Source organism: Cardiocondyla obscurior, linkage group LG02 (genome assembly GCF_019399895.1).
Source record: "Cardiocondyla obscurior isolate alpha-2009 linkage group LG02, Cobs3.1, whole genome shotgun sequence".
Lineage (NCBI taxonomy): Eukaryota > Metazoa > Arthropoda > Insecta > Hymenoptera > Formicidae > Cardiocondyla > Cardiocondyla obscurior.
In genome coordinates, this window is record NC_091865.1 from 10,289,348 (window position 1) to 10,316,976 (window position 27,629).

General features: G+C 37.3%; 2 protein-coding genes and 1 non-coding gene across 3 annotated transcripts; 1 reads left to right on the forward strand and 2 right to left on the reverse strand.

Annotated features, from left to right (window-relative positions):
• Positions 1 to 2,780: 2,780 nt before the first annotated feature.
• On the reverse strand, positions 2,781 to 5,422 carry LOC139113440 (tRNA N(3)-cytidine methyltransferase METTL6). The gene is made up of 9 exons (XM_070674625.1): positions 5,362 to 5,422; positions 4,854 to 5,238; positions 4,635 to 4,780; positions 4,399 to 4,542; positions 4,052 to 4,226; positions 3,732 to 3,831; positions 3,469 to 3,517; positions 3,056 to 3,278; positions 2,781 to 2,869 (listed from the first exon to the last, which is right to left on the reverse strand). Exons 2-5 carry the CDS (start codon positions 5,229 to 5,231, stop codon positions 4,070 to 4,072), a joined length of 825 nt encoding a protein of 274 aa, XP_070530726.1. The 5' UTR covers positions 5,232 to 5,238; positions 5,362 to 5,422; the 3' UTR covers positions 2,781 to 2,869; positions 3,056 to 3,278; positions 3,469 to 3,517; positions 3,732 to 3,831; positions 4,052 to 4,069.
• On the reverse strand, positions 3,587 to 3,676 carry LOC139113560 (small nucleolar RNA snR60/Z15/Z230/Z193/J17). The gene has a single exon (XR_011547719.1). It is a non-coding gene; the product is annotated as a small nucleolar RNA snR60/Z15/Z230/Z193/J17 (small nucleolar RNA).
• Positions 5,423 to 7,888: 2,466 nt separating the features above from the next.
• Positions 7,889 to 27,600, forward strand: LOC139113438 (D-beta-hydroxybutyrate dehydrogenase, mitochondrial). The gene is made up of 6 exons (XM_070674622.1): positions 7,889 to 8,923; positions 20,481 to 20,712; positions 22,584 to 22,824; positions 25,008 to 25,160; positions 25,589 to 25,796; positions 26,338 to 27,600. Exons 2-6 carry the CDS (start codon positions 20,506 to 20,508, stop codon positions 26,492 to 26,494), a joined length of 966 nt encoding a protein of 321 aa, XP_070530723.1. The 5' UTR covers positions 7,889 to 8,923; positions 20,481 to 20,505; the 3' UTR covers positions 26,495 to 27,600.
• The last annotated feature ends 29 nt before the right edge of the window (positions 27,601 to 27,629 follow it).

Below are 27,629 nucleotides of genomic sequence, written 5' to 3' on the forward strand. Positions count from 1 at the left end.
TTGCATGGGGTTGTTATACGGCGCATATTGTTTACACCTTCTCATATGTAATTCGTTGTAGCGCGCCGTCGCCGTCATCGTCGCCGTGCAGTGACAACGCGCCGTTTGTTCACGTATTCCGCGATGTACTTGCGTACCTTTGATAGATGGAACTCGAGTGAAGCAAGGGACCTTGGCAGCCCGCCAAAGATGGAAGAAAGTGTTTTATAACGATGACATAATTATTACTGCCCGCCGCTGCTCATTTCCTCGCGCCTCGGTGTACCTTAACGCGTGAATTAAATTAATTACAGGCGCTAGCGATCGGTTAAGTTCGCTTCAGGTGATATCCGCGTGTCGCGTTAGTTTGCAGAATAAATTTGCATTTTCTAAACGTTCCTATTTGTACATGTGTACGTAGGGTATATATATATTTTTTTAAATAAAAAAATAAAGGTAATAAACATTTTTGAACGTCTTAAGTTCAGTTTTGAAGTTTTAAGATCAGGTTATTGGGAGTAGAGCACGGTGACTAATACGACGGGCAAGAAAAATTTAATTAGAATATTGATCAAATAAAGCTAATTTATTATGTCTGCATGGGTAGTTCACCTTGCGACACTCGGACATTTTTTTTTAAATATTTTTTCTCATCGACGAGCAACTATTTTAGGAATATTTTCTTTTTGAAATTCCAATAACTTTTTATTTATACTCGATGCAGCTACGCTAAATATAAGATTTATTATTTAGGAAAATTTATTTCTATTTTATTTGTTGCTAAATATAATTTATAGAATCTCTCTACTCTTTCTAAACAATACCGTTTTATTGGATGCTATAAATTAATCCTTAAAATCCCCACGAGACTACACTGCATAATTTCATTTACTATGAAATTTTGCTATGCGATTGCTCATATTTACATTTACAGAAGCCAACTAAATATTCAACTGACATACACATATTAATTAATTAAAATATACAAATTTGTTGAAATCGTTCGCTTGAAGTAGCTTCCAAACCGAACTAGTTCACAAACATTCATGCTAATTAATTAGTAGCAGAATAAATAAACTAACGATGTAATTTCAAAAATTACATTTTCAAAAGTATTTTCTTTTATGTAAAGAAAATATTACGTACGGGTATATCAAATTGTCTCATAAATTTTTATTCATAATTTATCGCACAGTTAAAAAGCGTACAATGTTGGAGGAACCGTACGTATACATTTTATTGGCAATAGAAATAAATCTAAAATAGAAACAAAAGTAAATTCTTGTTTATATTTTTATCTACTGATATATCACTCTTGGCAACATCGTACTTAATTTTGTATTCCGTTTCGACCTGGAACAGGTTAAGTGTTTCTGTCTGATAGAAAAGATCAAGGATGATATTTGTCAACCTACAAATAATATGGAAAAAAAAAGAAATTTAATTCCCGATATTTTTTTACAGAGGCGCCGCATAAAATTGCATTTCTAAATTAGAATGGTCGCTCCCACGACCTTAATATTTCAACGAAAATATTTCCTTTCGGCGCCGGCTGCACTGCATTTTATTATAATTTTAGTTTACGAAATTAGTATGTGACTAATAAAAAAAAAAAAAATTGACGCACTTGCATAAAATAACTATTAATATTAATCATCAACTTAGCAGCCACGTTTTATAATCCAATAAATACGAAAGCGGTCAACTCATTAATAGTCCATCGTTAAACATCATATTTCTCTCTGCGACCTGTTACCCACCCCTTTTCGCATAGTTTTAGACATGTTTTTAATATTGTCTTTTGTAAATTTGTGCAACGAATATCACCGAGACGTATGACATCACACACGATTTGCGTATCGTTCCTATCATTATTTTGCAATACAGGATATTACAAAATTAATTTCTCCGTCTGATATTTCCTTAATTCATGCTTTTACAAGGTGTAACTCCGTATTAATTATCAATGAAGCAATAAATACTATAAATTTTTATTCGATTTCAACTACTGTTACTGTTGATTAATTTTATTTAATTATATTATATTTTAAATTATATGAAACAAAAAAAATTGTAGAAATAGAATAATTAGTGCCGTTTTAGATCACAGTAATTTAATTAATAAAGCTTGAAGTGTAAAATATATTCCGATGATTGTACTTATAAACCCACTTTCAATAATATACATTTTATTTTAGCGCCGAAGTGATAATTACCTTTAATATCGTCTGTTCACAATCGTAAAAAGATAACAATTTGTGTTTCAATAAATAATGATATGACAAAATCAGCACATTTTCTCGTATCGATAATTAGAATTCACAAAATGCGCAACTTATATTGACGATTTCGTAAAGAATTTCAATAATTTATTCTTCACACTTGCACACATTAAGACAAGTTTTTTATATCACTTCTTTCGAAGGAAAAGTAAAATTTTTTTTTCTTACAACCTCGTTTAGAGTATGCATCGGGTTATAATGTGTCAAATATTATACAATTGCATTTACTAACGCATTATCCTATCCCGTTAATTTTATTTTACAAATTTGTTCTTACTGCCATTTACTTTTTAATTATTCTTACATATTAACTGTTAAAAAATTTATTTACTCAAATATACTTTAAAATCTATAACATATAATTTTTTTTTCCGATTTTGTCAGAGAATTTATCGACAAATTTAAATACGAAGAAACTTGAGAGCACTTTACTTCAAAGATTATTTACATTAAAAATAACAAGCATACATATAAAAAACTAAATTATTAATAAGTTAAAAAAAATTGTAAGTAACATAGTACATAGTAATAATTTTATTTACAATTCAAAAAATACAATATATTAATTTATGTTTAATATATCCACAACGAACCGCACATCGATAAACCTGTCAACAATAAAATAATTTTTAAGTTATCGAGCTAAAAGTTTATCTGAAACATCGTTAGTGAAGTTGAATATCAGTTAGAGCTAATAACGTATAATCACAACGCTTCATACGAAAGATGGTTTAATTGACATCACGAAATACATTAAAGTATTATAAAATGTAATATAATAAAAATTTACTTACTGTATGTTACTACTCATATTTAAAATCGTAAATTCCTTTTGTAGTTCGTATTAATTTAATGTTTCCCAAAGAATTATAAGTATCTCATCCTTTTTCATTTACAATTTTCAACTTGTAATGAATTTTTTTATAAATCAAGACACATAAAATAAATTGGAATAAAATCTGAGATCTAATTATTCTCAAACAGTAACCCTTAAACGGAGTTTTATCCTCATTTCATCTGAAACAAATATATATGATATTATTATGTGCTTTAACTATGTAATTTTATACATATGCACAAAGTTTTAGATTTTCTCAGTGGTAGTGACGAAGTATGTAAAAATATCATAATTTATCAATATACATAAAGATATACATCACCGAAATATAAAAAAAATTTTTTTTAATGACAATTAATATAAATTTACCATATATTCAGAAGTATTCCTCCTCTTTTCGACCAATTGTTCAATACATCTGAAACACAAGTTTTACCTTTTTTAAATACAAGCTAAAATGTTATACATTTGAAGCATATAAATACATAAATAATATCAGATAGGAGCGAAAGACTATAATAATAAAGTGTCGTCAAAGTACTCTCAGCTGAACTATGTTATCATCATTATACAAAGCGTAAGTTATAAAAATTAATATCTAAATACAATTGTGTAAAAGTTTAAATGTATACCTTAAATTTCGATTGTCACATTATATACTTCTTTCATGTATCACTTATTTAAATGATACATTTCATGTTAATTTCCAGAAGTGTTACTGATTTACAGTATCTGCAAATAAAACAAAAATTTGTTAGAAGTAATTACTCAAAAATAAAAATAAAATAACTATTAAGAAACAGAATCAGAATTCTTGCCGGAAAGATTATTTTTTCGTCAGTAAAACCGATTAAATCAATATCATCATTTGGAAGTAGATCATAAAAATTATTTGCCTTTTGTTACAAATTGTAACAAATATAAATATTAAAGTTAATCGAGATAAACTTACCACTTTAGTATTACATATTCAAGTCTTTTTAAATTTTGCTTGAACAAAGATTCTTGGAACATTTATGTTTTCTTTTACATTTATTGTACGTCTTTGAATGTAATCGCAATCCAATGTCTCAAAACCAACGGATTCAAATAGATGTGCTACTTGTTCTACAGAGAAATAATAACTCCTGAAATATTAAAATAATATATTGTCATTATTATGTCTCTAATAAATTTAATAAACGTGCATTATCGAGTAAAATCAGATTCAAAAAAACTTTATTTCATTGTTAATCAATTGAACTATGAAGGCATCATTTTCTTTTATTTAATTAGTAACAGAAACAAAAGTATAATCACCTTGTACCATCTTGCCGCATATAGAGATTCTCGCTAATTTTGTGCCCAGGTTTAAAACGTAATTGTGCCATGTCATACAACCCGTAATCTCTAAAAAGCAAGATTCTACCACTACCAAGAACGTCGTATAGATTTTTGGCAACTCTATAAAATAAAGGAGATAATAAGTTCACGAAACAATGTTGAAATTTATATTTTAACAATATCAAAACCAAGGATCTTATCATTTAACATACTTTTGAAATTTATCAGGGTGAATAGCTGATAATACGAATATCAAAGTTGCGACGTCAACTGGACAATCAATTTCGGCGAAACAATTTTCTAACGTAATATCCGCTTGAAAAGCTTTCATTGTTTCAGAATTGTATAATGTATGACTCTACAAGGAAACAACTATTAATGCACCGAGCACGTGGCTTGCCAATTTGCAGTTGTAACGCGGAGGAATGTACCTTCAACAATTCGATTGCTCTCGTGGATAAATCGCACGCGAATATTTTTCGAAATTTTAATCCGTCCTCTATTAACGGGTAAACGAAATTCCCGACCCCGCAGCCGACTTCGAGGAGGACATTTTGGTGCTCGTTGCCGCCCAGTCCCAACAACTCGTCGAATTCCCGCGTGGTCCAGTGCCGGTCTTTGAAGAATCGAGTATCGTTTCGCTTGTAGAATAAATCCCAATGCTTTTTCGCGTCCCTTTCAAGCTGATTTGCACGAAACTCAGATACCAAACGAGAATCCTGTGCCCGCATCTTATCGATCTCCTCCGGCGTGAGACGCTTCGCCACGTGTCCCATGCTCGGCGTTGCATTTTCGATAGATTCGCTCATTTTTCTTCTTCCGATTATATTACCGAGCCGATTAATTAAATTTGCAAGTAAAATTTAATTGTTTCAAAAGAAGTTTACGTGATATTTCTGTGTAAAAAAAAAAAAAAGGAAAAAAAAGATCAATGCTTACCACGAGCTCAACCTCTCTCCTCGAGATGTCCACAGGAAATGGACGAAACTGAGAACAGTATGGTTAGAGACGAAGCGACAACGTTGTGTACAACGTTGCCACGATATAAATTCTATAACGCGTGCGTATAAACCTCATGTGATATTTCGTCATATTCACCGGCAAAATTCGAACGCGGAACACAGAATTCATAAGAAAACATTTTAACAATATATAAATGTGACAATTAAAATTGATATTTTACTTCCTTTAGGAAGTAATCAATATTTGTGATACTTGCAAAATAAAAAAAAAGAATTAATTTAAATCAGAAAGTTAAATTAATACAAAAAAAATTTTTGTTATAATAAAAATTATTTAACCTACGCGTCTATTAATTGAATGCAATATTAAACGTAAAAAAATATTAAATACATTAGTAATTAAATTTAATAAAGTTTATTTATTAATGGTATTTTTTATATAACTTATTTATTTTAAATTTAAATTATATGAGAATTTATATTAACAATGATTAAGTCAATGACTTACGTTATAAAAAAAAAAAGATCTCTATGGCAGTTTAATAAATAAATTCATGTAATATATCGATACGCTGGCCAACAAAAAATTAAATAGCCTTTTCTCCGCGTGAGGTATCTGTATAAATTCCACGTGCAAACACGTTTTTGTTTCATTAACATGCAGAACTCATAGGAAACAAATATTTTATGCCGCCGTGCAGCATTGGCACACAATGACACACTATTAAAGGGGGCTAAACGTGACTAAAATTCAGTCAAGTAAATTACGTGTCGTTCATCGGCGATGGAAACAAAAAGCGTTTATGATAACGCAAGTATTACATATCGTTATAAATATTAATGGGGACATCCGAAATCGAGCGTACGAAAGTCGCGTGCATAACGTTTCAATTGATCGCCTTCATTTTGCGCACATTTTCAATATTATTCAACGCATTTTACGTTTCGCGACAAGCTCGTAATGTGCAAACCGAGCGCGGTCGAAAGAAAATGAATCAATTGAGTAGTATGTAGGTCATAGCAGACCACAATTTTGTAGAGAGCTTCGCGAGAGATGTAACAACCATAGATTACCTGAATGGAATGAGAAACACGTTTCACAATTCGCAGTCATTAATGCCTCGCGTAGTAACGTCATTCCGCAGTTTTCAATGCGGCCATCCTTCACAATCGCTTTATAATACCTTGCTCTAGCAGTTAAAAAATGTAATTAAAATGCATATTTTTTTCTTTTTTTTTATATTGAACGCAATTATGTTAAATTGACCGAATAATTAATATTTTCTTGTCACAATCGATCGATTGTTTTATTGCTCGTCGAACGTGTGCATACATTCATCTTAGACTGTTATCATAAGTTACGAGTTTAAGTGTCTTTCTCTTAAGATTTTATAAAAAAAGATAAAAAAAATTAAAATCAAGATAAGAATATATTTTTAAACGATCATGAATTAATATCTGCATTTTGTGCCGAGCGGGTGACGAGTCGAAGATCATGTAACATAAATAATTTGAGGACGCATATTGAAGAACCGCAAAACATATCCACGTACCCGGCAGTGTTGTAAATATCGAATTTACATTAACATTCGCGAAACACGTGCCCCGTGATTTTATTTCAATGTTATTACTTGAAAATTTATTTTACTAATTAGCCGACCTTCATGGACTTTCGCATCAGCCTTCACCCGGAATTCTCTATACGGTTAACGAGTTAACAGCGCGGGGCGCATAATCATAAAAATAATCCTCATTTTAGAAACAGAAAGAGAGACATAGATAGCTTCTTCCCGAGATTGAACATTTTAGTTTATGAGAACGATCGAGAGATTATCCAAACTCCTCCTGTTACGAATCACGAGCATTACCTCGCTTCAATGGGTCCAGTACGCGATTTACGGAAGTTTCAAAATAATCCTACTACATTTCCATTAATTCTATGATAAATCGTTTTCGAGATTTTCCTTTTTTTTGTCTTTTCTTTTTTTTTTGCAGAACAAATTGCAAAGATTAGTTACGACCGTTGTTATTCGTGAATTATCGTTAACTCGGGCACAGGGAATTAAAAGAAATTATTTTTTTGTATTATAGTTTTAAAATATTCAAAGCAGAAAGAATATATATTTTTAGATTATCCACTATGTCATCGTGTTACGTGTCAATAAACTTAATTATTGCTTCTCCATGAGAAGAGTCCACGAAATTGTTTACGTCTGTGCAATCCCGTGGGTGCGTTTCCCACCGTTTATGTAATTGTGTTACACACATCGTCTAGAAATGATAATTGCTTCCCACAGTCAAGTGAATCACTCTCAGAATAGATTAGATCATATTACGTCTACGTTGCAAAGATTGCATTTTCGTAATAAATCTTATCGAGAATGTGGACGAATTTATACAACGTAAAAAAAAAATTTTTTACATTTAAAGTAAAAAATTTGATATTTTTATAGGAATGTACCATTCGTTAGATAGACATTTTAATTGTTTATTATACTATAATGTAGAGTGTCAGTTTTAGGGTGTAAAAATTTTAGCGGTCTTCAAACACCATGTGAATAATAAATGGCAACGCAGTGACTAGCAATCGAAGAATTTATCTAAAAACGCGCAATATGGAGAACATACTCGCATTCCGCGCCTGCTTCGCTCTTCGTTATTCAGTCGCTTACTTTACATAACTGGTCAATGCAAAATTACAAAATCACGAATGCCAGAGGCGATATTGCAATCAGACGATTTCGTTATTTTATGCTACATGTTTTTAATTGATGTCCATACGTATTAATTTAACGCTTTTATATAAAATACTGAATTAATATTAAACAAATTCATTCTTATAATTTAATTTTATACTTTTATTCCTATTAAAGAAAAAAAGAGAGAAAAAAAAACTAAGTACTTAGCATTTCTTTGAACAATTCCTTCCGCTACGCAGCACGTATTTATTTTAGACGTCAGCTTTTAAATTATTCGCTACGGCTAACAAGATTTTGTAACTAAATCATAATTAAGGGACTATTTTATTTATTAATTTTTTAACCTTTCACACAGATTCCTTTTTAGCAAGATGGACTTATAGGTTCCTTATTATACAATTAAAAATAATCTTTCAAATTTCGAATATGTGCTTATGACAATCGATGCATTTCAATTATTACGGCGTAGTGTACGAGAGGCGCGCACGTGACTTTAGGTGCGGCGGTGGAGGCACGAAGATGCCTCCTCGCCGTGCCTTTTCCATTCCGCCGAGGTAGGCACGGCCGAGTATCGCATATACCGTTCCTTCTCGTAGGCATTCCAAGCGGGAATTCTCGAAAGCCAGTTGTGTTGTAGAAACTGTGGTGCGGCTTGGCCGCTCGCCGGTACTTTCGACCGGTCGTAAAGCCGACGTTTCGCAGCTCTCCGGGTCCCGGTCGCTTTCAGTAACACGGAATTTCACCGCGAAAACGGACACGGATCGTTTTACCCGTCGTGGACTATCGGAGAATCGCAGTCCGCCCCGGAGGTCACACCGTAGAGTCGTATATAAAATTCTGGTGAGTTATGCGCACATTTCTACCTGTCCGTCTACCTACGAAATCGACGGTCACTTCTGCCGGAGATCCATCCTTAACTGTTGAATAGGACCTCCGCTCGGCTGTTCAATATTTCAAACGTCGAGGCGTCGGTTTTTCTAACTGAAATTTACGGTTTAGACATGATATTTTTATTTTTTTTTATTTTTTTCCCCTTTTTTTTATTTTTTTTTTTTTTTGCTGAAGAGTGTCCAGTTCGGACGTTACGTTGCGTTAAAACGAATTGAAAATATATATATTGGTAAACATGTCAATGGGACTATGGCGAAACTTTTCGCATTTACGTGATGTTTTTAACAATATACTGACAGGTTCTGAAAAGAGTGGTTTTTTTATTGTTTTAAAGCAGTATCTTTTAATTATAAATAATGTTATTAAATAAAATGTACGGAATATTAAACTTTAATTTTAAGAGATTAAATTTTTTCATATCGTTATTATTATTATTTAAACTTGAATTATTTAAATTATTGTCATGAATATATTCACGTTTAGAAGAACCGAGATTATCCGTTTCTGTATGACGATATCACGTCTCCGTCATCGTAGAAAATAGCCATTAATGTGCCAAGAAAAAATAAAGAAACTTCTGAAATAATTCTGAGATAATTAAAAAAAAAATTATTAAAATAATTTTGTTAAATGTAATTATTTTAAATAAAAATTAAACTATTAATAAAAAAAAAACCAGGATATTTTTATAATTTCGATATGTCATTTTTCGACTTTTAAATTGGTTTTCAATAATTCCAAAATTATCGAAGTTGCTTTAATTTGATTACGTTTAATAATGCATTGTTAGGTATTCAAACAGCTATCGAAATTCAATGTCGAAGAGAGAAATTAATTAAATTGAAAAATGATAAATCCAAAAGTTTATTTTAGAGCTGTCACGACGCGATTCCACTTTAAAATTTACGCTTCGAATTGATTTTTCGACAGTCTTGAAATCGAAGTGGCCATCTTCGCCGCGTTCAGAAATTCGCCGGCGAGTTTTTCATTTGCTAAATGCATCCTCCCAGGGGTCACCCGAGAACTGAGAGAAATCTCACAAACGAAACGTCAGGGTTGACGCCATTTGCATGAGCGATTCCTTTGTCGGAATTCTTCGTGCTGGGGCGAGGCTCGTCGTTTCCGCTTTAGAACCTTCGATTACCGTCACTAGCGGACCGTGTCATCGCGGAACGAGACCATTTCCGGAATCTTCGATTGATTATTCGCGTCACGAATAGCCGGGCTCTGCATCGCGTCGCGTCCCCAGGAACAAAGGCCGCGCGCTCGCAGAAAGACCAGACGCAAAATCACCGAGAGTCCTAAACAAGTCTCAATTAAGCCGAAAGGAACGCGAGGAGGAGAAGGGTGATAAAGCGGATTTCGCGGGCACAACATCCGCGCCTAATTCCTGGCTCGTGCCATGCAATTTTACCAAGCATTCGGATTCGCCTCCGTGCTCTACTTAACTGGCTATTTAATTTTCACTCGCGCCACTATTACGATCGTTAAAGCCGCGGCCGAGTAATTAAACTGCTCTCTCTGATCGTCTTCGCTATCCGCGAGCACGCGACGCGACGTCTTCGCCGTTGTCACCGTCATTGTGGGCGGCCTATAATTTTATTTAGTTTTTTTTTTATCTTTCGAGCACTCGTCTCGCTAGAAGTGGTCGATAACGACGCGATTTCTAAATGCTGCGAAACGAGACGAGATCGGTTTCTCTCCTCGTCTCGAGAAATCGTGGGAGTGGCACTTACGCGAATCAACAAGACGCTTTTCGTTGAAGATATCTCAATTTAAAAACAATTAAATATGATTTTTGCACTTCCTCTCCCGTAAAAAAAAAAAAAAAAAAATTTGACGTGTACGAGAAGTTAGTTATCAAATATCGTCGACCTGTTACTTTACGGTCAACTTACAAATATATTGTTCGAGCCTGACGGAAGTACTTATGAAAATCAAATACGATTTTCCTCGAGAAAGCGGATCGTTTTCAAGCTACTCGCAATTTAGTTTTGCATTCAAGTGAAATTAAATCTATCTGCGACCGTGCTAACGTGATCAGAAACTGTGTATATGAAGTCTTTAATTTTTATTAGGCACGCTACCTTTACCGTGTTCTATTTACGACGTGATACGAGGCGGGTTACAGGTGCTGTGCATCGATGCGTGTAGTAGAATTCAGAGTTATACGTAATTAACTGGCACATTCGTGTAACAGTGGTTAACAAAAACAAAATCGTGACGCCGCGGTAGGACATTGATGTAAAGCTCCGCTTTGCACGGAAATAACATCTTATTACAAGTGAAATTGATAGCTATCTTGCACCCGCTGCAAACTTCGAAATCAGGTCGGTAGAAATAATTGCAATGTCGACCAAATATCCTGACGGTACCCGATGTAACTTAAGAAAGTCAGCCATTAGAGAGAGAGAGCGCGCTTAGTTCCCTCGAACCATAAATTAACCACCAGTAGTATTGTGATTTCAATTAAATGATTTATTACGCTACATTAGTCCGTGTAACGTGAACGTTCCACGTTCAACATCGTCCCCATAATTGAACCCTCGCGGTGGACGGACTAATTCCAAAAAGACAACGCCTCTTTTTCACGCGGATATTTTCGCCGACAGCGTCGTTTCCCATTCAAATTTTCCCTCGAACGACGTCGCATTTCATTTAAATGCTCGGCATTTTCGACGGCTAAGCGAATGCGATGAAAAGTCCCGCCAAAGAGATCCGAATACAAAATCTGTTCCCTCTTCGTAAAGAGGGAACGTCCGATCAATTTTTAATAATGTCCAACGGTTTCCTTTCTCTTTCTCTTTTTCACGATTCAACGAGTGCGTTACCGTCGTATTATCGAGAGGCTAAGTTTTTCCCGTCGGTCGATCGCGAGGGAAGACACCGATTTCCTCACAATTGACAAACAGACCGATGTTATCCGGTTGAATGCACTTCCTCGTCGACGGCCGCGAAAGTAAGCGCACGGAATGCGGAGTCCGGCGAGTAGCAATGTCGGCGACCGCGCAAACAACGGACCGCGAGGCTTCACCCGATAACGCATTCCCGGACGAGCGTAACGTTCTCAGCCGTTTAGCACACGTGGCGGGGAAAAGTGCTTAGCTTAAACTTTCTAAGCGTTTCACGTCGCGTCACATCGCGGTTCGTATTCGATTGCGGCACGTAAATGCAGAAAAAGAAGAAGGAAAAAAAAAAAAAAAAAACCCGATGTGTACGCGATCACCCAGGGATACGCGGTAAAGAAAAACTATAAAACCAAGTCAGTCATTGCGCAATCTCGATAAAACTCTGCACCCGAGGATTATTTATGCGATCGCAGTCGGCCACTAACGAATGTAATTAGAACTCCATGCACGCCCGCTCTCTGCCCACCCGAGTCGCTTAATTACGCCCGTGGAAATTTTTGCACCGGTAAAAGCCGAAGCCGCCCGCACATAGTTTTCCCTTTCCGCTCATTCGGGTTTTATTTGTGTCTTAAATTCCGCGCGTAATATTATCTGAGATTCGTCGCCGGCCCACTTTGATAAAACTAATTAACGCGCGATCGGTCGTAGTTACAGCGAGAAAGGAGTTCACCGCTCGCAAACAGAATTTTTAGATAAAGCACCGTGTAAGATTTACATCATTTCATTAAATTATTAGAAAATACATTTTTCTAAATTTTTTAATATATAAATAAATATTCGCCATCATCGTTTTCATATGTTGATAATCTTAATACAAATTTAAAGTTAAAAAAAAAGCTTACCAACTTTTTTTTATTTATTTCTGTTATTATTTGCGGATCTCGTCTTAGAAAGTACGGGTTTATCATATTTCTTGTACCATCACAATTATGAGGATCATCATCGCGGATACGTCAGTCGTATGTTCTATAGTATACGTTAGATTGCCGCCGCGCTATAATTTCTCTCGCGATGTAAAATGAGGTATACGAGACCGATGGTGCTATTATGCGGATTGCCGTTTGTGCCTCAGGAAGTGAATGCGGCAGAGTGTAATAAGAATGTAGCAAAACGAACACGCCAATACTTTCACAAGGTAAATCGCTCAGGTAGCTTCGCGCAGTTGCAGGTAACTCCACGCAGTTCTGATAGCTTCACGCAGCTCAGATTTAAGCAGCTTATATGCAATCATAATACTTCCGCGTGCATTATCTACTAACATCACTACGCATGGACGCATTGCGAATTTGTGACAAGTGAACAACAGCGAATTATACTTACGCAATTGTAAAAATTAAATTAAATCTCGATATATTATAAGCATTTATTAATTAATTTTTTTCTTTTTTTACTTTAACTTTATATTTCTAGTTTTCGTATTTTGAAAGTTAAAGTTTATTTTGCGCACGGCGAAACGAAGAGACCGGTAACTTGCAGTTAACATTTTCCGTCAATGATATACGAACCAGTTTTTTTTAATTAGCATTGAATCATAAACACGCGAGATTTCTGTTTGCTTATTTTTAAATTATTTAATTCCAATTCCACGATATATCCTGCGTTACGAGTTTGCTAACAGCCGTAGAATGTAAAAGTTCGGTAAAATCGGACACGCGCGCGCTTTCGAAACGCATAATAGGAATTATATATCGTGTTCGTTAATGTGATCGCCGATATAGATAAAAATAGACGCCGCGGATACGCAACAAGATGAATAACTGCCGAAAAACATACTTGAAACATTCGGTATAATATCAAAACGCTTTGTTCTTTTTCTCTTTGTGAGCGTACCCGAAAGAATAATAAAAAAAAAAAAAAACTTGATAAATTTCATAATAAAATACCAGCTGCTTTCGCGTCAAGAATTAATTTTGCCGGACGGTGGATTTGGCCGTGAGTTATGGAATTAATACCGTTGTGGTTAGCCCAGTGACTTCGCGTACTATCAGAAGTAGGTGTGTAAGACGAGCGTCGCGCGTGACGTCCAAATTGTCATGCAAATATTGGACCACGCACACACACGGGGCCAACACTATTTGCCTTTTACACACATTCGCGTTGGCCGCCGGCGGTCAACTGCGAGTACCGTTGCTTCGTTATCCGGAGAATGATATACGCACACAACCGTGCATAACGCGTTACACAGGCGCGCAGTCGGTACGTAAACCGTAGGCTACACGCCCGCGCATCCTGCAAACAGAAGCCTCGAGGAAATCATTCTGGCGATTACAGAGAAAGAGGAAGAGCCGGCAACGAGTGCCCGAAGCCGTTAACCAAAGCGTCCTCAGCGCGGACAACCGCGTTGATGATCGCGCGCAAAACGGCTCGCTCGCCCCCACGAGTTTTAGCAGATTAAGCAGTGGATCAAACTGTTTTTTCCCTCCCGGTAGTCTAGCTGACGATTTAATTTCAGATATAAGAAGTTCGAACGTAGCATCCGCTGTTTTCACCGCGGAGAGAGCAACGGAGTCGAATAATGATAATAAAACCATAACGAGATTCGATATTACAGAATTGTTCGCAGCATTACGGTCAGCTCGCCGTGTTACCGTTAGGTTTCGGTCTCGTTTTTTGCATGCCCGATGTCAGGCATGCCACATTAACGGTGTACTAATGATGTATTGTTATAAGTAACATAAAATTTTAAATAATGGATACACGGATGCACGAATGCATTTTTTTATTCTAACGGACTCGTTGGATGTAATTATTCATTGTTTCGTTGCGGTAAGAGTTAATTCAACGTGCACGTATAACGTGCAATGTTACGTGAAATATTTGTTTAAACAGAGCGGACGCGTTATTAGATTCGGACATTAGTTGATAATATTAATTTCTTTAGGATAATTATCTTTCGATCTGCGGCCGACGGCGTTCGACATCCTTCCTTCCTTCCTTCTGTGATAATATTCTAGATTATCCCGAATTGACACAATATTATACTGCTGTTTTTTTCTTTTTTATAATTACTATTGCTATCATTATCACTCGAAAGACGAACGACCGAAAAAAATGACGGTAGATTATCGCGGTGATTTTTTACGATTAAAATTAAGAAGCGCGACGAACGATTATTCGTTGTGTGAATTTGCTTACTTCCACCGGGTCTTCCACGTCGTTCTCGATCTCGACGCAAGTAACTGAATACGTCTAATAATCGTAAAAATTTATTTCTTGAAAAATTCACGCAGTAACATCGACGCTGACGTTTATCTAACACTTATCGGAAATTTACAAAGCCGCTGGTATAACCACAATTTTATTCGTATATTTTTTCTTTTTCTTTTTCTTTTTTTCTAAACCAATTCAAAAATAAATTCTTTTATCTGTAAAAAATATTGACGAAAGAAAATAACATTTAGTTTTTTCTTAACTTTCAATATATATATTTTTGTCTTTATATGAGTTTTGTATTATAATTCTATAAATAAATTCACTGAAGCGTTGTTTTATAATTGGTTTTTCTTTTTATCCCAAAGCTAAATTCCTGTTTCTCGTTTTATTCGTGCCCCGCGGATGCCTAGGCATATTCGCAGGGAAAAGATTTTTTTTTTTCTTTTTTTTCCCCCCAAATATAGGCTGCATAGCAAAGAGAAACATTTTTGTACTCTATTTTTTTTATGTTTTGTGTTTTTGCTTTTTCAAAAAGGGAATTTGCAACCGACGTGTATTTTACAACGACGTTTTCTCCCGCCGTTATTTCTGACACGGGGAATCTGAAGAAAAAGTTAATTCCGTGACGGGACGTACATGCTGCGCCGGACTGGATAATTATTTGGCATATATTAGTTACAGAGAGCTCAGTCGGAGATTGCGCTTCCTAAAATGCTTCGTTACCCCGTAGACAAAATCGCGATTTATCTCTTACTACTGATCGCTAACTGCATCGCGCAGAGATGCACAGCCGAGCGAGTCGATGACTGACGATGTGATCGAGAGTAATTAGGTATCAAGTCGCATTAATTACTGCGCGCGGTAATTACGGTACAGAATGTACTTGAATGTAACATCGCTTTGATTTCCCGGTAGTGCTACGAGCACCTGGAAATAATAACTTTTTAGAGAAATCAACGTACCGCGCGCGTCAAATAGTTATACTGTTTAACAAGCGATATCAACGGTTATCAATTGTTAATTAATTTCACGCGCGGCGATGTCGTTCAACAATTTGTTAAAACTCCAAACAGATTTATTAAAAGAATTTCTAAAATACATTTAAATCTAAAATTTAAACCCTAGAGTCTGGTTCATTATTTAAAACGGAATCTCACGTAAATTTCTCGCTCAAGATCTCCGCCAGTCCTGCTTAGAACTTTGCCTAGATCGATCTATTAATTTAAGTCGAATGATCAATTGTCAAAGGGGAATATTCCGGTGTCTAAAGCTCACACCATTAACGTGTGTTATTTGCGCATTCGGAGCCGGTCTGAAGCGAGCGTGCGTTGCGACAAGTTTTATATTCCCGCGAGCAAAATCCGCCGTGCTCTCGGCGCGTGGAACGCACCGTCCGTACGCGAGAAGAAAGTCGGCGCTGCCGAAGGAATGCGGTGATTATCTTCGCTCACCGGTCTGCCTGATTAATGCACGTCGGCCGCTTATTTTTATCGAGAGAACGTGCCGAGGCAACTGCGCGATAAACTCGCGTATCTTCCCAGCCTGTTCTACCGTCGGCGCGTACTACTACACGCGTGTGCTAAGCGATACACGAGCGGACTCGATCGTTCCTAACTGCGGGTAGTTGTGCATACTGTCCCCGTGGGAAGCCTCGTATCCCGCCTCGTCCTACCCTCTCGCATACTCCGCTGTAACTTCCAACATTCCAGCCGGCACACGTCTCCGCGACGGGCAAGGTGCCGGGCGATTAATTGAGATGACATATCCGCTTATTAGCATGGCGTTGCAATATGCAGTTGCTTGAAATCCGCGTAGCATAAGCCAATATCCTCCTTTCGCGCCTGGTTACAAATCTAATTTTCAGATAAATAGCAATAAGACAACAAGTTACGCAATATTGCCTCGCCGATCTGTCGTCTCGTCAAGACGTTAATTATTGATGATTATATTTATTATCTAAATACTGTTCCCACCCGAAGAAGTTGAGAAGAAAGAAGTTGTAAAAAAAAACTAGAAAAAAAATTGTTGACGATCTTGTTATTAATTAAATGTACGTGTAATAAGTTTATTCGGAACAAGGGGGTAGCTTGATATAAATGCAAATTTTATGAATGCAAAAGCTAAGTAAGTAACACGAAAGTTTCATTATATTTTTCCTGGTTTAAATATTTATTCATTAACATTTCTTCTTAAGTCTTAACGAACAGCAATACGTTTTTTTTTTCTTCTTCTGTTAATACATTCTTTAATTTACGAACGAAAGTATTGCAATTAAAGCACAATAAGGGAAACTGCTGTTTCTCGATGAAGAGATTTAAGTTAAGTTAAAACAAAAGAAAATTTTACATTTAATATTACGAAATATTAAATTCTATAAAATTTACTTTAGAAAGAACTTGAAAATTTATCCAAGAAATACTTATTTCAATATATTTTTGAACCGTATAAACGTTCAAAAATTAATTAATGCAACTGATTAAGTTTAATTATTTATTAACACTTTCAAATAAAATGCATGTATTTTATAATTAATATAATATTCAATATATAAATATATATGTTCTCTATATAATATGTAATTCATAAAGTTTAATTTGATAATTATTATGCCACAACGGCCCGTTATTGAATCAGTCCCGTACCTTGCAATTAGAATAATCAACGTAATTCCCGTCTAGGGAATAAAGGGACAAATGTCATACCTATATTCAGACGTGCCATATATCCAGTTCTAAGACGAGAAGTGATTAACGAAATAATTACGTGAGAGAGTCTCACGCAAATAGATACAAGGCTGTCGCTTACTTACTCAGCTCTTTTCCAATTCAGCCTTGAAAAACTAATCCGCGAACGTATATTCATATTAACAAATTAATTATTTTTCAAAATCGACAAAAAGAACAAAAAGTAAATTTCTAATTAAATATCGAAATTATAAAAATTCTTGACAATCATTGATGTATAATCGTCAATAAATAAAAAGTCCTAGTCGCAAAAAAAAAGAATTAAAAAAAATAATAATAAATAAGTGCAAGAATCACAGTTACGAAAAAGCGAGATTGAGTTAATTGATCATACGCAGATCCTCGACGAGGGATAATAAACTCGATTTACAACCGCAAGTGTGACGATTCTTTATCGTCGCTTATCTGAGTTGCTCAAATACAGGGAAAGTTCGGCCGTGATAACCCAGAACCCAAGGGGAGAGAGGAGGAGAGAAACGTGTCGCGCGGACATGTGCACACGCAAATCCTGCCCGTGTCTATTAAAACGCGATCGCGGACGGCGCGCGTGTGTTCGTACGAATCATAAATGTCACACGGGGTTCCGCGTGTCCGAGCCGAAAACGTATTAATTTTAGCCGTTTGTCACCTACGTGCGACAAGCGCTAATTTATCACGCGCAGTCCTTCGCCAGGTGATTCGTTATGACCGGTGAAAATCTCGCCCCGCGATCGAGATCGGTTATCACGAGACAGCGTAGCGGCACCGATTCACGGCGGCGAGCGGCGAGCGCTGCTGTCACTTCCGACTATTTTTCACGGGAGTTACGAATCGCGCCCGGGAGCTCTTGACGCGTGACGGACGTAGAAAATTGCGCGTCGACCCGCGCGATCGGAAGAAAGTATCGCAAGAAGGCGAAGGGAGATGGTTGTTTTTTTTCTTTTTTTCTCTTTTTTTTTTTTTGTGCCGCGCCGACGACTTTCCGAGCGCCAAAGCCTGGTTCTTATAACGCAAAGTTACGACGCTTTCTATTGTGCCGCTGCTCGCGCTCTTGTCGCGAATCTCTCCTGTCATCTCCCGTTCGCCTGGATGACGTTTAAGAATTACAGCATAGACGACAGCTGCGTGCACGTAATCTCTTACTCTCGAGACGTGCGCGAGTCTCTCGGCGCGTCATTACAAAAAAAAAAAAAAATTGTTCTACCTTTGCAGACGATGCATACGTTAATACAAAGAACTCGTTATCAGCGAGGATGTTTCCTCGCGATCAAAAAGAGTGCCCGGCCCGGAACCTCACGAAAGATCCTCCGTCTTTCTCCGCGTTACCTTTAGTCAAACAGTTTCAAAACGCGAACAAATGGAACATAAATAACAACGTTTCTTTTCATTTCGCCGGAGGGGGTGGACTTTGGAGGTACCAGAAACGTGGAAACGCTTGCGAGAGAAAGCTCCTTGAGAATGCTACCGTGCAATATGCGAAGCAAACATCGGCTTCGCCTCCCGGTGTATCTCTTTTAGCGTATACATATATTTATGTCTGATATGCATCGGACAATGCTCTTCGAAGTATGCATCCGCTATTCCGCGTGTACGGCTGACATTTACATACTGCGATGCGGAGTGAGCAGAAGGAGAAAGAGAGAGAGGAAGAGAGAGAGGAAGAGGGAGAAAAGTGTTTTTCGCTTCTCCGAGTGAAATTCGTATGCATGCACCAACTACGCACCGCCGAGCATTTCGCGCTCTGTACGAATGATAAGGTTCGTTTCGATCGTTGTGTTATTCGCCCACGTTGATCTTCCGATCGAGGACGCGGGTCGCCGTCGATGCTGGATTGTACGCTACATACCGCTACGTTATGGACTCCGAGCAGCGAGAAAGCGCCTCGCGAGAGGAAACGTTTCGCACCGGAGAAATGTCCCGCCGCACGGCGGTGAAATACGGGCTCGGTGGATTTAATCGATTCGGCACATTAGCGGTACACGGCTCCGTCGCTATTAAGTCAGCCGAGCGGAGAGAGAGCGAGCGAGCGAGCGCGGGCGCGATTTTCAGCGATCGTCGAAGCGCCGTCGTAGTCTACCGCGGCTCCGTAGATTATTCCGCAGCGGTGTGTGCGATTCCGCAACGGAAGAATCGTCAGTCGACCTAGCACGTGTGGTTAGATACTAGACGCGGGTTAGAAAGGCAAGTGATTCTTCTCGGCTAAACGCGACCCCGCCCCGCCGTTCACTTTTCACATAGAAGGAGTCCAATCCCTTCTGCTGCACTTTTTTCGAATCTCCTCGACTTCCGCTCGCCGAGAAAGAGAGAGAAAGAGAGAGAGAGCCTTTACTTGTTAAAACAAAAATTCAATTTTTCACGAGTCGCTTCCAGCGTTTTTATATTTGAGCGAAATATTCCGCAGATCGTTTTAAATACAATAATTTTAAAATAAATTTTTTTTTTTTTATAAAAAGTAATTTAAAGCGTAAATTTCGATTTTAATTATGTTTAAATTTAATAAAGAGAATATATATCAATTTTTTGGGTAATTATAATCGTATCGCGTTCTAATAATTCAAATAATTAAAATATCATATTTTTATCATTTAAATTACAAGAGTCTTTCAAGTATTAATATGTGGAAAATATTTTTTAATGAAAAATACAATATAAAATAAAAAAAAATTTATATATATATATATATGTAATAATTATCGATAAACTCTGTCTTTATTCTTACAGAGCTGCTCCGCACCAGTCTGTCACAATGGATGTCGAAACCGGGGCCATTCTGGCCCTACAGATATTGGCACTGTGTTCGATAGTCGCTGCTCTGCTGGCTTATTTGATGCGACAATCCAGGAATGCCACCGACGAATACGAGTCGCGCAACAAACGCCATGTACTCGTTACCAGCTGTGATACATGCGTAGGCTTGCAGATCGCCCTTGCACTCTACGAAGCCGGTTACAAGGTAATAACGGCCGCGAAGGGTATGCGTGTACGCGCCATAAATTAACAGCGGCATAAACTTCGCTTGTACGTTCGCCCCCGTTACGATGCCAGCCGCCGATATTCTCTCTCTCTCTCTCTTGCTCCTTGCGGCCCGGGGAATATTCAAAATTGAGAGAACTGCAAGAATACCGAAGGCTCCGAGTAACGGCTCGCCGCTTTATTGCGTGGGAACAGCGCGCGCTCAGCTTTTTGCTACGCCGACGATTATTGGAAACGTGCATGAGCGAATACCGGCCAAGTCTTGCGTTGCCGCGGCGTTAAGTACGGTTCGTTTCTCCGTTTCTTGCGGCCCGTGATTACCGTTGGAATTGGGTCGAAGCGATCGTTCGCGCTATCACGGCTACGCGATCGTCAGGCTTTGTGGTACAAGACTTCGCGAATACTTCGCGAAGGACCATTCTAATTCGTTAACCGCCTGCCGCGTATCTTTCTACCAGCGCGGGATGAAGCGGCCTAGCGAAGATAGCTGTCGGCTGGTTTTCCGCCACGTTGAGTTAAACCGGATGAACGTCGGGATCCTCTCCCGCCCCGTCCACTCTTTCCGCGGTCTCGCGGAATCTAAACGACCAAAGTTGAGATGCGGCACCCGAGCATACGCGACGACAACCGTTGAAACGCAATATCCCGCGGCCTTACGCCAGAATCCCTATTATCCCTTCGAGCGTGCAACATATTTCAGATTGTCGGAGTCCGGGCTCCAAATTAGTTTCCTCATGTCAAGGGAGCGGAACATCGGTGAGCCCTTAAATCAGTCCCGCCGACAGTTTCTCGACAGGTATTCACGTATCCGCCTGGTCCCGCTGAGTATATCGTGTCACCACTCAAGAGTCGCCTCTGCCAAAAATTGCCACTAAAAGATAAATAAGGCGAGGGCGTAGTTCGCCCGAGTAATAACTTGCGACAGCCCTCGCCGCGTCTTGACCGAACATCGCGATATTATATTTATTATTCCTCTGGAAGAACTTCTTAACTGACAGGCCAATAATTTCATCCCCCTTGTGGTTCATCAACGTAAATCGGATACTCAAATTCAAGAAAGTAAGTTTTGTTACCCAGCATCGCGCTGCCCGGCTTTCGTTTAAGTCGGTATTTAACGCTCAAAATATCGCCCCGTTTTGTTAATTAGCGATTTGCAGTCAATCAGCTTACGTCATTTCCAGGTCCTCTAAGTACTTTAATTAAACTAGACGGCGGAATTTTCACGTGGCACAAAGGGAAAATTGATATGGGTCATTTACGTACGGATTTCAATTGCGGTTCGATTGTTCTACGTGTTTTGAGATTCAAGCTTTGGATTGCCTATTACCTTTCGTGCTTCAAGAGCTACGTACATCAAAGTTACCGCTACCGATTGACACGAATACCGTTAAACGGTTAATTCATCTTAGCGATTAGTAACACAAAAAGAGATCGAATGAATATAAGTAGAGATTTGAAAATTGTTTTATCTGAAATTCAAGAGCTGAATTTCTTTTAAACAATAGCAATGAGAATTATGTTTAAAACACAATTAAATTTAGTTCATTAAAATAGTATTCAATAAAAATAAAAATCTTAATTAATTTATTATAGAATCCCCTGCAAGTAAGTGATGCTTGAAGAAGAAAAATTTCAAATTTGCCGTCTTTTATTTAGAATATGATTAGGTTTATTAGTTATAATTACGAGCCTACGTGTCATTTAATATGATCTATCAATGTCAAAGCGTACCGCGCAATATCGAACGGTGCCAATATAGTGCGTTACGGAGTGGCACATGGAATGTGGGATTGCGGCGGCAATGGTCTTTCAAAACGTAATGCATAACGTGTCATGTTACCTATGCGACAGGTGTTCGCGGGTCTGCTGGACCCAGCGGGTAACTCGCCGTCGGTCAAAATCTTGAAGGCGGTCGAGATGAAGCGGCAGAAAGAGAGCGAGCCCAGTGATGCGGGCGACGGCGATGCCCAGCAACCGGATGCCACGCGTGCCCGCAGTCAAATTGTGCCATTGGAATTAGACCCAACGAGGGAGGACAGTTTGCGCGCCTGTTTGGATGCCGTCAGAGCGAAACTTCCGGCTGGCGAGGATGGCAAGATGTTTTATTCATTTAGCCCGGTTTCTTTAGTTAACTGTCGAATCGAGCCGCGAAAGATGACCGCAATACTGACAGTAAAGTAAATAGAAAGTTGGAAGTAAACTACCTGGAGAGAAGTCTTAACTTAACTGAAAAATAAATCGACGTCGGTGTGCGAGACTGAGTTATTATTGAAAGTAATTAGCTGTTCTTTTTTTTTTTTTTTTTTTAAATTAGTAATTATTTTCAAAATATAATTTTTTATATATTTATAGATTATGAATATCTATATGGTATATACATATAGAAAGTGAGAGAGAAGATAAAAGACAAATCTTTCGCATTGGATTTCATACTTTCATATTAATAAAGCATTAAAAGCGATGATGATACCATCAGTATGATTGGAGAAAGGAGAAACTGTCGTGTCTATTGAGATTAGCCCACGTATTTTTTTATTCGCGCTTAAATTTCTCGGAGTAAATTATTATTGGTACTGAAGAAACCGAGCGATAGATTTACAATTGCGATAAATTAGAAAAATTCGAACGAATGAAAATAATCCGTCGTCTTTTCAATATGATGTATCCAAGTATAAAAAAGTTTCAGTTACACCTTCGTGTTAAAAGAAGGCATGAGATAGCGTTATATCATGTACAAGTTACGTAAATAATCTTCGTATGTAATCTATGTAGAAAGTGTGGCGTTGTATGTAAATAATGCTTTTAACGACTTTCCCTGCCCCTTTGTTTCGATTTAATTCATAATTACTTCCTTCAGACGTTACGATATTGACCGGTCGAAGCCATTTGGGCTTCAATACCGAAGTCATTGTCAAATATTAATTTCTGTTTTCATCTAAAATGTTTAGTTACAAAATTTAATGGAGTTTCCCTTGCGCGTAGCTAAATGATACTAATGAACAACATTAAAACGGAAAATAATTTAATGGTTTTTTTTTTCTTTTTTATCATAATTAAAAAATTGCGTAAAAAGAAATACTTATAAAAAATTCTATCGATTTAATATAATATTAATTTATTAATATCGCTTCTACTTTATATTATCAACTTACGTTACTCATTTGGTTTTATTTTATAATTATTAAATTATGAACGGAAAGAATAATTAATTCCGTGCTGAAACTGCGCTATTTGCGGTAATTAAACGCACAAAAAAATTAAAATAATTTTTTATATCAATTGTTGCAACGTTCTCAAATAACATTAATGTTTATTCGGCTATAGATAAACCGAAAGTTTTTCATATATTTAATTTTACTTTTATACGCGGCTTCGTTAGTGCTATTATTAAATAGTTACTCTCGCGCAGCACCAGTAAATTCGGAGTAATTCATCCCGTAGTAATTTAATGAAATGTGGTATCGAACGAGTAACGTTCTAGATATAGAATCGGTGCTCGTTTTCATAATAATTCAGCCGGCTTGTTAGGTTCGGTAAAGTGCCTCCGGGGTTCCATCGACGATGGATAGATGTTGGCAGAACTATTACGTGTATCAGAATCGTGAATTAAATATTACGATTTTTGCGAAAAATGGTTCGAAAGAGCAGGAAAAGTAAAAACACGCGAATAAATCATTCAAAAACTTTAATGCACTTTCAACTTCCTTTCACGATGACTACGGCAAGATTTTTACGAGACGCGTATTTGCATTCGCATAGATTTGTCGTGCAATATATCTTGCGCACATAATGGAAGTTCGCGTAATAGGAAAACACGGGGGGAAAATAACATGCCTTCATCGCCGGAGAAAAATAAGCACAAACGTCATATTCGCAGATTTTTACTATTCGTTACGTTACGTCGTGGGAACTGCCGGTCGGATGTTTTCCGTCGCGGAAAAATGAGACGAAAGCGTCGAATGTATTTTGTTTAGTTTATACTAGTTTAGCACACCGACCGAGCGAATGGAAGCGCACTTTCATTTTAAAAGTCATACTTCCGATTGGAAATGCAATTTCAAGTGCTCGATATTACCGGGGAACCGTAATTGCAGCCATCTTGCGGGGTATTTACTCGCGATTGCCGTCTGGCTCCTAGTATATAGCGTTCTCATCAGCGCGAAGCGAAGTTCGACGAAATAAACTTCCATCTGCAGGTCTCGTTTACCCCGCCGTTCCCCGGGGGAAGACGATCACTTTAAGAACGCTAAAGGGCTCAACTTTATTTAATTGCAGGTCTCTGGGCAGTCGTGCATACGGGTGGCTTGGTTTTGCCAGGTGTCATAGAAAAACAGACCAGCTCAATGTGGGAGTCTATGTTGCGCCATAACTTGGTTGCTCCGCTGAGAACGGCCAGGGTATTCATCCCCCTTTTGCGCATCAAGAGAGGTTCGTTGAGAGTACTTGTCGAAATATCAAGATTAGCAAAACTATTGTCCGCCGTTGCGTAAAAGCTTAACATTTCTTTTTATCTCATTTTAAAGTAGATAACTGTCTTTTTATTTTCGCCCTTTTTTTTTCTTTAAAAAAATTTTTCTCATAATTTGCCGCAATAAAATGTGCTAAGATTGTTTTAAATTAATATACATACAAATAAAGGATTTCTTATTACAAAAATAATTGAGTCGAGATTTCTCCGTCGGCTTAAGTTAACGAGAAATTTGTTCGCTTCTCGAAGAATTGAATTGCTCCTTTGAAAGCTGCGGCAATGCACAATGGCGCGGAGTAGAGCACTCGACGTAACAGCGAGACTATTCACATAAAGCAGAACGATATTCATTCTTTAAGCGGCTTATTGAAAATGTCCTGTCCTTAAGGTCGCATCGTTCTTTTGGGCGACTCGGAGACGAGCTACGGAGGTATGGCGGGCACCGGACTGGTGGCTTTCAGCGCGTCTCGAAAAGCCGTGGAAGGCGCTGCGGAGGCGTTAAAAAGCGAATTACATTCATCGGGCGTCGACGTCGTACTTCTCAAACCCCCGCCCGTGAATCCCCTCGTTCTTTATGCATCGCCCGTTCTCAAGACGTAAGACGCTACCCCTCCAACTATCAGTTTACGTTGCCTTGTTTCCGCAGACTAACAAAGATGTTAACTTGGTACCAAGCATCGCGCTCGAACTTTTGCGAGCCACACCGTAGTTTATCCTTTGAGCATGCCTCTCTCCTTTCTTCTCTTTGCCATACAATAATTTCGTTAACGATATCAATTCCAATTTTAGAAGTCAAATTCATTACTCGATATTTATAGAGCAATCGCTTTTCGTTACTTACTTACTTTCAAAACCATATTAGATACAAGATTAATTTCTGTTACTAATCTAGTTTCGATTGGGGCAGAAAAAAGAAATGTAATTTCGTCTGCAAAATTAAATTGTTGAAATATTTAAATCAAGTCATTACGTTAGAAGGGGAAAAAAAAGAGAAAGATTGAAAGAGAGAAAGAAAGAAAGAGAGTGCGTCGATATTTTAAATAATTAAAAAGTTTTTAAAGTCAATCCGTGTCTTCTAAGTTAATGCGCGGGTTATCGGGGACTTAATTGCTATAAATGGTGCTCAATTATTTGCAGGGTCGACGTCGAGTCTGGCGTAACAGCTTCGGAAGGGACGTGGACCGCTCCGCTATCGATTCACTCCGTGCAGAACACACTGATTCCCGCGATTACGACGTCGTGTCCTCAAAGCGTTTACGATATGTCTGTCAAGCCAAGGCTCTTCTGTCGATAATCTCGTCCACGTCGCGCAAGCGGGCCGAAAGATTGCGAGACGTGTAACAATATCGTGAAACTTCTCGAGCTGATGCGATACGCAATAGGTATACAAAGGAACAATGGGAACGTGGAATATAATGGTGCGCGCATGTTCGTCGCGGCATCATTTGCGCTGACGTGTTATTCCGCGTACCCTAAAGCGTTGCATACTGGAATTTTTTTCTTGATTTCGCGGCAGGCGACACTTTCCGCGTACGATGTCATTTTTTTTTTTCACGCGCTATCGTCCAGTACAGTGTCAATTTATGAATTTCAACGTTTATTTTTTTATTCATTTTTTTTGTTTGCGCTCAGATTTCAATTTTCTATTACGTGCAGATTAAATTTATATTGTAATACTTATTCTTAAAAAGTGTGCTTTCTATTTCTCCTGTTTTTTTCTTTTTTTTTATAACTATTTATTACACCGTAATGTATTTGAAAATTGTACATTTATCTTCGACTGCGATGTTTAAATATTTGGCTGTATTGCTTTATGAAATGTATACTTCAAGAGCTTGAAACGAAAAATGTGTTTTACTTGAAAGGCATCACCGGCGAATGTGCATGCGAAGTTAAAAGAGTTTTCTATATTTCCGCATATGTAAATATCAGATCTATAATATACAATATGTCTGAATAACTTTCGTTGATTTGGAAATAAACGAGAATTTTGAATAAACAGTTTGCATAATTTTAAGAAACAAGTGCATGAAAGATAATCTTTTTCTTTCTTGTAAAAATTATTGTATAGTTTAACAAAACGGAATTTTTCATGCATTTATTTTTTAAATACACTTTCAATAAATAAGGATATGTCTCTTTACGTTACAGTCGAAATAATAAATATTAAGTTTCTTATTTATTCAAATTTATGACAAGTTATTCAGATGTTTAGTTTCTTCTAACAGATGATTTTATATAATTATGTGTAAGTCGAACCTTTATAAAAGTTAACTGTATTTATACTTTAATTAAGATATAAAGCTAATAAGTCTATTTTTAAATAGAAATAATAGATTTTAAGTCGTAACATATATATATAAATGTCGTATTAAATTAATATATTACAAAAAAAATTAATTTATGCATTATATTTTCTGCGTTTATAT